The sequence below is a fragment of the Gymnogyps californianus genome, chromosome 1 (assembly GCF_018139145.2).
Source record: "Gymnogyps californianus isolate 813 chromosome 1, ASM1813914v2, whole genome shotgun sequence".
NCBI classification, from domain to species: Eukaryota; Metazoa; Chordata; class Aves; order Accipitriformes; family Cathartidae; genus Gymnogyps; species Gymnogyps californianus.
The window spans coordinates 125,071,151-125,083,192 of NC_059471.1; the positions used below are offsets into that span (position 1 = coordinate 125,071,151).

The 12,042-nt window shown below is 42.4% G+C and overlaps 1 protein-coding gene across 1 annotated transcript in view; it reads right to left on the reverse strand.

The window, feature by feature from the left end:
• Positions 1–11,431, reverse strand: part of DCBLD2 (discoidin, CUB and LCCL domain containing 2) — a 47,372-nt gene extending 35,941 nt beyond the window's left edge. The window contains exon 1 of the mRNA XM_050893499.1: positions 11,305–11,431. Coding sequence (XP_050749456.1) covers positions 11,305–11,431 — 127 coding nt within the window. The remainder of the gene's footprint in view (positions 1–11,304) is intronic.
• Between the last annotated feature and the right edge of the window lie 611 nt (positions 11,432–12,042).

Consider the following 12,042-nt stretch of genomic DNA (forward strand, 5'->3'; position numbering starts at 1 on the left):
AGAAGCAAAAAATTCTCCAATCATACCAGTAATTCACATGCTAAATTTACACTACAGTCATCTTTTTCTCTCTTCCATTATCAGTTCATAAATGAGACCACACAGCCTACACTGCAGATCCATGGTGGCATACATTGATCTAAATACCAGCCGCTGCAGTACCATCTTGCCTTTTGTAACAGCTGCAACTTCCTGCCCTGCCCACTGCCGGTGCTTATCGTACCCTTGTTGAGCTGTACAGCAGTTTTATACCCAGGTTACCACACTGTCTGCCTTCTACTGAGTAAGGGTACGGGTATAGGTCAACAGGGGTCTAACAAGCACTGGAGCCCGCACAATGGAGAGGATGCAAGGTAGGGACAGGGAGGAGAGGGCGAGACAGCAGCAACCAGTGGTAAAAATCACATTTGGCTACCATGGAATCAACAGAAGCCAGCAGGAAGGAAGCTGATGGTTTGGGTACCTGAACAAAAAACAGTGGGGCATCTAGACGCTTTCAAAAAGAAAACCTAAAAAACCAGTTGGAATTATTTGCACCCTGTAGCTGCACCAAGAACAGTGACTTATAAATATCAGTTTCTAACCCTCTTTCAAGTTTGTCATCCAACTGATGAAACAGTAACACTCCACATCTCTACACCCGTATTTCCTTCTGCCGCTGTAGGTGAAATACAGAATCATCTTCGTTTCTAACACTCATTTTCAACTCTAATTTCAAAATTACGATGGGGACTGTTTGGGGTTTTCCCGTTGTGAACAACATGGCTTCATTCTTGTGTCATGAAATATAATACACAATCTGTTCTAAAAGGTAATTAATTCCTAATTTTGCCTTGTAGATGTTCCCTTAAAAGGAAGGTATTTTCACACTTGTGACCCTCTATGAATACAATCAATAAAACAAACATTATATACTACTGAATAATAACATGATTAACTAGGAAGATGACAGTAAATTTACACACTTGAGTCACTGGTTTTTAAGTGCCAAAATTATCACAAAAGTATAGCAAGAGCATGTAGGAAGTCAGTAGTGTGTGAAGCTCCAGTAAAAACTATCTGTGAACTTTAAACTTGCCCATCAGCTTTGCTGTAACTTCTTCACAGCAAGAAGAAAAGGATGCCTTGTGTTATAGAACTGGAGACCTTGAAAACAGCTCTTTAAAAATGAAGAGATAAAGTAATGAAAATGCTTTATTGGACGTTTTCAAATATACTTGAGAAAAAGATAAAACCTCATCACCACTGGACTTCATATGTAAGTGTTCAAAAGCATTAAATTTAATGCATCTCTCTTTCCACCCTTGTGATAATGAGACATATTTTGACACCTGTATACAATAGTATAAAAATAGAAATCAACAGATAATGTGGTTCAGGGCTTCCTGGATTCACAAAACTCATGGATTTGTAAAAGAAAAAATTAAGCACCAGTGGCTTCTTTCCACCACACTGAACAAGGCAAGATGTTTTTCCCCACATCTTAACCATTTTGGAGCAAAATTAAAATGACCAGATATGGCTTTAAATGGCTACAGTCCTGCTAAAGATGCAACAGCTGCCAACTATGAAAACCTTTGTGGACTTGCTGGCAAACATACATGCACAACATACTCCACATACATGCTAGATCACTGCACTAAACTATCCTTTCAGAGTCAAAATCTCCTAACTCTGAGAAGTAACCAAGCAAAATTGCACCATTGTAATTCACCTTCTGTTCCCATTGCTTTCCTAATTCATCTTTCCACTCAAGATATTGAGGATCTTTCCCTTGCCTCATTCCTGTGGGGTTTCTCTACACAAAAAACATTTACATCCAAGCAGCTATACAAGTTGCTTGTCTTGCCAAGTCTAATTAACATGCCACTTTAGTTTCACCTCAATATAAAACTAAAAGTGCAAAAATAGGATGTATAAAGAGAACTGCGATAAAACTGCTAAAACAGTTCAGTGTTTCTATCCCCCTCCCTCAATATCTGAAGCTGCAACTGGGCACTGAAACAACTACTACTTCTACTCCAAGAAACAGCAATTAAGAGACCTGAAAAGATTTCCTCTTCACAGTTAAGCAACATTTGAGGTCTTAGGATTGCCCAATCTAAGTCTAGGAAAACCACAAATGGATCACTGAATATGAGGAGAAAATGGTATTTAGGGATGAAAAATAATTAAGCTTTTGCAAATCTGGAATAATTTTACAAAATATTTATTTACAAGCTTTATTTAAATGCCAGACCAAGATCAACAGTATTGGTGTAATACGACGGACAGCATCATTCTGGGAAGCTTTTACACCATCATCTTTTTTGAAACTGGGACAGAAGAGTTATCTGCTCACAATCATTTACAGAAGCATACCAACCTTTTCAAGTTCCCTTTTCCACCACTAATAATATTCCTCAAGGATGTATCAAATGGTCACCTCCCACAGCACTTCAAGTAAAGAACCAAGAAAATCAGCATATTGTTTCAAGAAATTGTGCATGTGGCATCATGCACAATACATCGAATTTCAGCAAGACTCATGATCCAAAGATCAGTAGCTAGCAGGATTATTGTTCTGATGGATACTATTCCAATCCTGGACAACAAAACCTCTTCCTTGAACTAAAAGTAAATTTGGAAGGAACTTCAAAACTCTGGGAGGAAGGTTCAGAGAGGGGATTAACAGGGGAAGTTATAAAATGGGGAGGGGAGTGTTTAATAAAGCATATAGGTGATCTGATCATTGATTTTATTTTCATTTTTCAGTACATAAATGATGCATAATCTCTGGAATATGGTTAATAAGGTAGTCTCCTGTGATTTTGCTGGAGCTGAATTGAGTTTTCACATCATAAAGAATGCAGGAATGTTAAAATGTAATACATTTATTTAAAACTTTTACTGACCAATGAAAAATGTTAATAAAACCAAAGATATCCACACAGAACAGGAAAAAAAAAAAATCTGAAAATATCTAATTTTTTTTTTTTTTAATACTACAATTAACAAAACTGACCTAACAGAGTCTTGCCAATGAAAGACAAACCATGGCGTAAAGAAAGCACTGGAGAAACATTTCCTAAAAAAAAAAAGAAAAAAAGAAACGAACATGCACATACACAACCAACCAAACAAACAAAAAAACCTCCAGACTTTACATCTCAAAAAGTGTCAAGTTTGAACCTCTCTGATCCTAATTTATAGGTCATTTTACAGAAAGATGGATTCACAGTATTGAAGACCCGAAGGGCCCTTTTAAGTATGATTTCTTGTATACCACAACTACTTACAGTTGGCCAGTCATGATTCTAACCAAAGGGAATTCAGGATGTTGCATTAAATTTAACTTTCCAGAAAGTTTTCAGACTTGATTTAAAGGTCTCTTGAGAGAGAGAATTTTTAACTATTTCTAAAGCTAGCATGCTTTAAACTCTTGGAGAGGAAAACAAACACACACACACACCCCCCACCAAACCAACTGTTTCTAAGATATTCTTAAAAAATACACCTACTTTACTTATGGTATATGGGTGAATTCCTTATTATTCAATACTACTATTGCCAAGAATGACACAACTAAGTTCATAAACTTTATTCAGCTTATATAAAAACATTTACAAATGCAACAGCTATGTATGCTATCATAACAATGGTGCAGAACTTGAACTTTCCTAATTGTGTTACCCTTCAAAAACAAGATGCATGGAATTTCTATTAATAGGACAGAAGTTCATTCAGTCAAAAACCTGAAACTTAGTACTTTCAGTAAGATACTAAGAACAGAGGTTCTTAAGGTCAGCAGTCAAATAATTGTAAGAAAATAATGACTACCTGAGTCAAAATGCAGAACACCTATCATCCACACAGACCAGTGAACAAGCCAAAACATCCTCTTCATGTTAGCAAAAATTAAAAGCAAGCACATCTGACAAGTACATATTCAGCCCCTATTTACACATATTCTGCTTCCAGGAATCCTTTTTCTTCAAAAGGATTTACCCTATTAGAACAATTGCCAATAGCTGCTAAGAATCCTTGCACTTCTAATGGTTCATGCACTTAGCATTATATTTTATGTTGTTACTGTAAATGTATTTCAACTGTTTTACAGCTAGGGAGATCAACTCAAATCCCAGTCTCACTGCAAACTCAGAACAAAATATTTAGAAGTACAACATGTTACTTATTGTCAAAGATAAACACTGATGTGCTTGATTTTCAGGGTGCAACTAGTCTCCTAGTCTCACCAAAGTCAAAGGGCTCAGTAATCACTGAGCTTCAGCACGCATCAGCTGTTTGCTAGTCTAAGCCTTACAGACTGCTAATTCATGGTAAATTATTTTTATTCCAGTATTTGCAAAGAAAAAAGAATCTAACCCAAACAAAACTGACAACTGTAAACATAGAGATTTTGTAAGAAATGCCAACAGGAAGCATCTAGATGCCATAAGCAGTATCAAGTGTCTGTGTATCAATTCCAAGATCCAACTGATTGAAATAACTGAGATACCAGCAGCTAAACAGGTATGAACTATCTGCCTTAAATTAATTTTTGAAGAGTTTAGCAACCATAAAGAAATGTTATCCTTCTACAGCTCTTCACCCAGGGAAAAGAAGTGGTCATGCAGGGAAACAGCAGAAATGACATGTCCAAAAAGAAACAGCACAGGTTAAACGTTTCTTACTCATCCAAGGGTCGGGGTTTGTTTTCTTTTTCAAACACTAGACAAAGAATTCTTCAAACAAAAGCCATTTGCAAAATCTATGCTATTCTGTGGTCCAAATGTTAAATCACTATCACATTTTCAAGTATAATTTTTATTTCAAATAACATAAAAAGTGTTCAAACATAAAGCAACAAGCTCAAATAGAATATGAATAGCACAGCTCAAGCTGTTTGCCTCAAATAATGGAAGGCAAAGCATGAAGCTTAGCAAAATCTGATATTCCACAGTCTTACCACATTAATGAACAGGCTTCACAGACAATAACCCACCACTCTCTATAAAAAACAGCACTAAAAATTTTATAGATCCTATTTTAATGCAAGTTGCTACATGGCCTTTTATGTTAACATTACTACTGCTCCCCCTCCCTACCCCCCCTAACCTCAGTTTACTAAAAATCCACAGTCTATTCTTGGACAATGGTTTCAACTATACCACTATTTAAAAAGAAGGACCACAGATGTTCCATAATATTTGATTAAAGAAATTAATCTAAAAGCAACTCCTAATCAGAAAATGCAGGAGGAGAGGGAAATCCTTTGACTACAAAACAAATTCCAGGTAATCCTAACTGCTTCCCCAAAGCACAGGGTGCAGCTACAAAAGTGGGGGTGACACACAATAGCTTATTTAAAAACCTTTCAAAATATGGATAAAATAACCAATATAGAAACGTTTGCCAGTACGTTGAGCAGCAACTCCAACAAGGATTGCATTTGTACTGATGATTATCTATCAAAGCTGATGCATTCAAGGCAGCACTTAACTAGCTGATGACTGAAACTATACAGAACAGCAGTGATCACATTTAAAACCTAATGCATCATTTCCCAGAGTATAAAGCAGGTGGCAGAATTGCAGAAAAGGAGACAGATTATTTTTCTCTTATGTGAATAACATAAGGAAACATTCCTCCAAATCTTGAAAGCTGAACATCTCCGTTCAGTAGCAGGAAAATAATTTTCCTAAAGACTGCACTAATATGCTAGAAGGTCACTGGCTTGAGATGCACACAGTAAGAGCATACAAGCTTCTGAAAGAACATTTACATTACTTTTTTAACACTAGCTCAGATACTCGATTTTTATAGCCATGTACACACACACACACATATATATAAAACCAACGTGCATTGTACTGCTTAAATCCAAAGCAAAATGCAATACATTCTGGGATCGAGTACGAGAACTCTAAGAGTGTTTACACAAAATGGTGATTCCTGCTTTCTTTAGAGGAGTGGACTAGGCTAGCACAACCTCAACAGGCTTCCGAAGATGAGCTGGGCTGAAAAGAATCAGTACTGCAAGACAACCTCCCAGAAAGGATGGCTCTGCAGAATACATGTATGTACCTTGTGCCCACCAGACCCACTTAACCACTTCAAATAAGGCTCAGTAACTGGAGGAAGAAAAATAACCTTGCGGAGATTCTTGTTTTCAAAAGCAAAGAACTTTCACCATTTTCAGGTCTATACTTCCAATCCCAGCTCACTTCCCCCCAGGAACAGCATTCCTCCTCACAATGCTCTAGAGCACTGCTCCTCCTCCTCCTCACTACATCTATCTTCAAGGTACAATGATGGAAAGTGAAAAAGAGCATCAGAAAACCTGAATCAGCAGACATGTCAGCTAAGCCTGGCAGAACTTTAAGCCCCGGTCTTGAAAAATTCTTCCGTACTTCTCAGCACAAGGATGAAGGGTATTTGTCTCAGCACTCCTGCCTACATGGTACCAATCCCTGAATCCTCAAGAGTCTGTATTCTGCACAATTGCATCTTCAAAATGTCTTAAGTAAAACTGTCCTATTAGCAAAACCAAATAGTTCAACAGAGCACTGCCCTCCCCATCATAAAACATTTATTCTAATGTTAATTTGAGGGATAATAAATCTCTCATCCAAAGAGCTGGGGGTCTTTTTAATCAAAATAATTCCTTATGGGTTTGGCCATGACTCTCTTCCTCCCAGATGAGCCCAGCCAAGGACAACGGATACAAAAAAGAGCAATGAGACACCACCCAATCTAATTTAGCAAGAGGAGAAAACGGCACTTGTATGAAGGGGAACACATGATAACTGCTCATATGGCAGACTGTTCTGTGGTAGTGCTTTATATTCACATGCCAGGAGCTTTCTGCAGCAGGAAAAAGACACCTGCAATGGGCTACCTTGGAAGCTGGAACCCTTGTCAGTCGCCTGTTCCAGAAGGAAAGCATCTCTTCCAGGACATCTAGGGAGAAGCTACAGCCTGCCTCCCTCTCCCCCACTCTTGCCCAGCTGATGGATATGTAGCTAAAGCTACCTTCTCTTTGTCTGCTTCCTTCTCCCCAAATCAAGCCACCTCTCTTCCAAATCTATAGTTGGAGGACGTTGTTAGATCCTTTCACGCTTGAAGTTCACAATTGGAAGGTTATCTTAGTGACCAAAAGGGACAGACAGTTATTTCCAAGTCTGAAACAAAGTTGAAGGAAACAAAGTTCACAAAATCACACAGCTAGTTCTAGTCTTCCCATCTTGCCCAGCATACTGCAAGCAAAATGCAGCAACTTTAGTGACAAAGGCACTGAGACACCTCTGTACAGTAAGTGGCCAGGAAGTCGCAACAGTCACTACAGTTGTTTGTTTCAGCCACCAACACCTGAATGATTACGAGCTATTTCGGATCCTACAGAAAGGCAGAGGCTAGGTTGACAGATCAGCACGTGCCTAATTATGGACTGACCACAGTCAAAGCCACTGTTGTCTACTGCCTTGCAGGATGGACAAGCAGCGGTGAGATCAGGAGTGCTGCAGGGAGAAGGGGAGGGCACACAGAGGAACTGAAGAGGAACAGGGAACACACAACGGATCCAGAAATACTGTAGTTCAATCACATAACATAAGGCCATGGAAAACTATTTCATTAGGTTCAATGTACACAGAGCCATTAGTTCTTTCACTTAGCTTTTCAGACCATAGTAACTCAGCACCATACATTCAAAAATTCTTTTTCTCTGCTACACTGAAGCAAACTTTTTTAAGCTACAGTGATGAATCACTTTCTTGTACTTTTTTCAATGAGGTTTGAGTATACAACAATATCCTTATGGGTTGGTATTTGTTTAGAACAAAATGTGGCAGTCTCATTCAAAAACAAGCGTCCAGAGTTAATTCTTTTTAAGAAAAAGTTGCAAACAAATCTGCTTCAAATCACTTGGGTATCCATTTCAGAACCTAAAGTTTATTTTTAACATAACGCTTTACTCCAGTTTCATATGCAAATCAGCATCCACTAGGAATCCCAACAGATGACCACCAAACTATGTGTGTGATAATGAAGTTCTTACTCCACAGACCCTACAGTCTTCATACCTTCAGAAAACTGAGATATTACTCAACTTCTATTTTGATGAAAGCTAAGCAACCATTTCCCTCTTAGCTGTTTTATAATGTTTCTCTACCTCCAAAAAAAGGTTAAACTTAACTAACAAACAGGCCATACTGAATTTACGTCAATAGCTGAACATCTGTAAAGAGCACTGTTCCTCAAAACGCAATCCACGAAGAGCAGGAAGCTTATATGGTGCTGGCTCGCTCTCATTCACATCTGCTTAATTACATGAAAAACAACTAAAACACTTTAAGTATTTTTCAAATATCAATTTCCTTGCAAAACACTTTAAGTATTTTTCAAATATCAATTTCCTTGCAACCAGGAGCTAGAGTCACTACAGAATTGTTTCAAAATCACAAGAGCTGACTTGCACAGCCATTGGCTGGACAGTCCTCAATGCATGAGACTGTATGAAATGCAGCATGGGGTACTTTTCTGTTGAGTCTTTTTCAGTGTTTCTGAAGGTGTTCAACCTCATACAAAATGCTCATATTTTCCAAGACAGTGAGACGCTCAAGTTCAAGACCTTGACCAAAGAATGTTGAATTACGTACACTGAATGATTTTCAATATGATAGACTAAAAAAAATCCCACTCAAATCCTACAAGATAATACAGTGGGCTACTAAGTGAAAAGCATATTCACCACAGCAGTACCCACACTTTTTCATTCCTCAGTTTGCAGCTATCTGGAAGGGGAGGAGGAGGAGGAGAATATTTGACCCAATACTCAAAACAAGTTTCACACTGACCAAAACCTTATTGTTATTTTTAAATCAGTTCATACTAGGGAGGTGCTCTACAGAAAAGCATGTGAGAAATGAAAACACTTTATCTTCAGAACAAGATTTAAATACCACGTAGTATGTGAGGCTCAGAGCTGCTGAACAGTGGAAAAGAAAATGAATAGTTGCTTATTAGCAGAGGATCAACCTCCCTAACGTAACAAATGAGGCTAGGTTCCTACATAGTATCACTTACTGCATTTTTATAAGAGAGCTTAAAAGCAACTTTAACTGTGGAATTTCCTAAGCCTTGGGTACTTTCATTGGCAATCAACATATTCTCTTAGAAGCCTGCGCAGATATTTAATACACTAATTTAGTAACAACAGCTTTGTGCAGACCCTTCATAAGCAAGACAGCAGTTTCATTTCTGTATGGGACTCCTTACCCAAATTAGAACTATGCCAGTATTTAAGGATACAGGATACGGGCTCCCCAACCTTCTCTGGAATAAGATAAATGAAAGTATTTTGGCAAGGAAACAGTCCCTCACAAGCAGAACTTTTCTTAGAAGCTCCAACAGTTTCTCATACTGAAGAGCATTGTATTCAACAACACCAGACTCTAACCTTAAAACAAGCTCTGCTTTTTGTTACCAAATAAAATGAAGCTTGTCAACAGAGGTTCCCCTCCTGCTCAAAAGCAAGACTTCTGTGCAAACTTTAAGCATTAACTAGAGGGACACTGTAAATTGAAATTTAGGGTAGGATCTCTTCAGCTTCTCAGAGTACAGAAAGGTTAAGTGAACAGCAAACCTAAAAGCCTGCTGTCTACACAGTCCCACTTCTTGCTGCATGGTCCCACCCCCTCTAGCACACCTCTGACCACTCACTGAGCCAATTTGACTCAATAATCTGGAGGAAAACTACGAAACCGACCTCCCCCCCCCCCCCCCCCCCCAGTTATTTCAGTTTTCTCCTAGAACAACAAACTCAGTCTGCTCACCAAAAAGTCAGACAAGTGTCAGGTCAGCAGAAGTATTTGGAGTGTGATGCTCCTACAGCATGAACTAACACCTTGCTGCTGCCTGACTCACCCAGCAGCAGCCTTCAAAAGACTAAATGTTAAAATTGCCCAATTTCCTCTCAAAAGCAAATGGGTCTTCTCCTCCTCCATTATAAATTAAAACAAACCAAAACCGGGTATGCCAAATGCTTATTAGCATTAGCTTCATATGTGTATAGGAACATACTTAAAATTAAATGCAATTAGCTGGAAATAAGATGAAAAGGTAAGTCAACGTGACTAGCTTGCTCTATGGACACATCTCTGACCTTTTTCCATGCAAAAAAATTAAAATGTATGCTTAACAGTACAGTGCATATATTTCTGATTCTTTTTGTGCATTTAAATACGGCATTTGTGACATTCAAATATATTTCTATCTCTCTTTGAGATGTACAGAAAGAGAAATTTATGTGAAAACAGAGTTGAGTTTCCGAAACGAAGCAAGACCAGTGCAAGAAGCAAGCGGAATTGAAAATCATAAAATTTCTCTTCTCAACCCCTGTATTCACAGAAGTGAAAGTTTCAAGATGCTGTCAAAACATTCACTCCCACCACTTTCTCCCCGGCATATGATCAAAATGACAGTTACTGTGGCATCCTCTGATCTTCTGCCATGAAGTGACCAAACTGTGCCTCGCAATTTTCAAAGCGCTAAAGCCTAATCAGTAATTCCACCCGAGGAGGATAAATCTCGCCGACTTCTCTAAACAACAAAAAAACCCCTATCACACATTCTGGATTCTCACCCCTATATATGTTTCTACATACTCGTGGGTGCGTGTAAGTTTATTTTTACAGTAAGCAGATTCTCCCCTTTATCCGCCTCCTGGCTCACACCACTTCACAGAGCCTGCGGAGGAAAAACCCAGGGGTCACCCGCGGCTCGGGCAGCCTCCCCCAGAAACGGGACGTTCAAGACGACAAACCTCACCACACCCTCCGCCTTCGGACTGCCCTTGTGCCCCCAAGCTACCTCCACAGCCCAGCGTCCCCCTCCCCTGTTCCCTCGGTCGCGCCTCACCCGGGTGAAGCCCTCCCGCCCCCAGCTCCCCGTGGGGCCGGAGCTCGGGGGCGGCGGCCCAGGCCGGGTAAACCTCCCTGCACTTGGGGGGCGTGCGGGCCGCCTGAGGGAGCCCCCACGCTCTCCGACGGGGCGGGCACCCCACAACGGGGGAGTGGGGAGGAAGAAGAGGGAGTTTCCGAGAACGGGGCTCTTCTTCTGCCCTTTGTTGGCCAGAGAGGGGGCAGGCTCGGGGTGCGGGGCCACATGCCGGGGGGGAGACCAGAGGTGGGGGCTCCCGCTGCCCGCAGCAGAGTCCCGGAGGGTTGGTTTCCCTCGCCCGCCCGGCCGCCTCCCCTCTCCCCGGCCACCGGGCAGCGGGGCTCGCCCGCCGCCGCCGCCCTGCCCGCCCGCTATCGCACCCACCTTTCTGCGCCCCGGTGCCCCGCGGCAGCAGCAGCAGCAGCAACAGCAGCAGGAGGAGGAGGCTGAGGCGGAGCAGAGAGGCCGCCTGCCGGGTCCCCGCGGGGAGCGGCCGCCCCGGGCTCACCATACCCCGCGGCGTGGCCAGCGCGGCCGGCAGTCCGAGGGCATCGCGGGCTGCGGGGCGGCCGGGCCGGGCCGGGCCGGGCCGCGTCTCTGCCCTGCGCCCCGCGGCCGCCAGCGGGACGCGCCTGCGAGCCAGCCAGCCAGCGCGCGCCGCCAACCGCCCCTGCAACCGGCCCAACCGCTTCCGGGTGCGCGGCGCGGCCCCGGCGGCTCCGGGGCTGCTCCGCTTCCTGCCGCCCCCCCGCCGCGCGCCGCCGAGAGGCAGCTCGAGGCGCCGGGGCAGCCGCGGGGTCCCGGCGGCTCTGCGCGGGGGAAGGCTCCGGCGGCGGCCCCGCAGAGCGTGGCGCCCCCTCCCCGTCCCAAACGGCGCCCTGGGCGCTGCGGGGGTGCGCGGGGAGGGCGGGAGGCGCCTCCGGGGCGGCCTGCTCGGGGTTAACGGCCCCGACAGAGAGTCCCGCCGGGAGCCAACCCCTAAATTTCCTCTTTATTCCACCTCCGTCCTCCTTTACGAGTTGGCCAAGAATATTTCACTTCTCCCCCCCCCCCCCCCAAAGTAGAGATGAAGTGAGGCAAAATTGCCTGGAAAGACAAAACTCCTTGGAAACCCGAGTATTG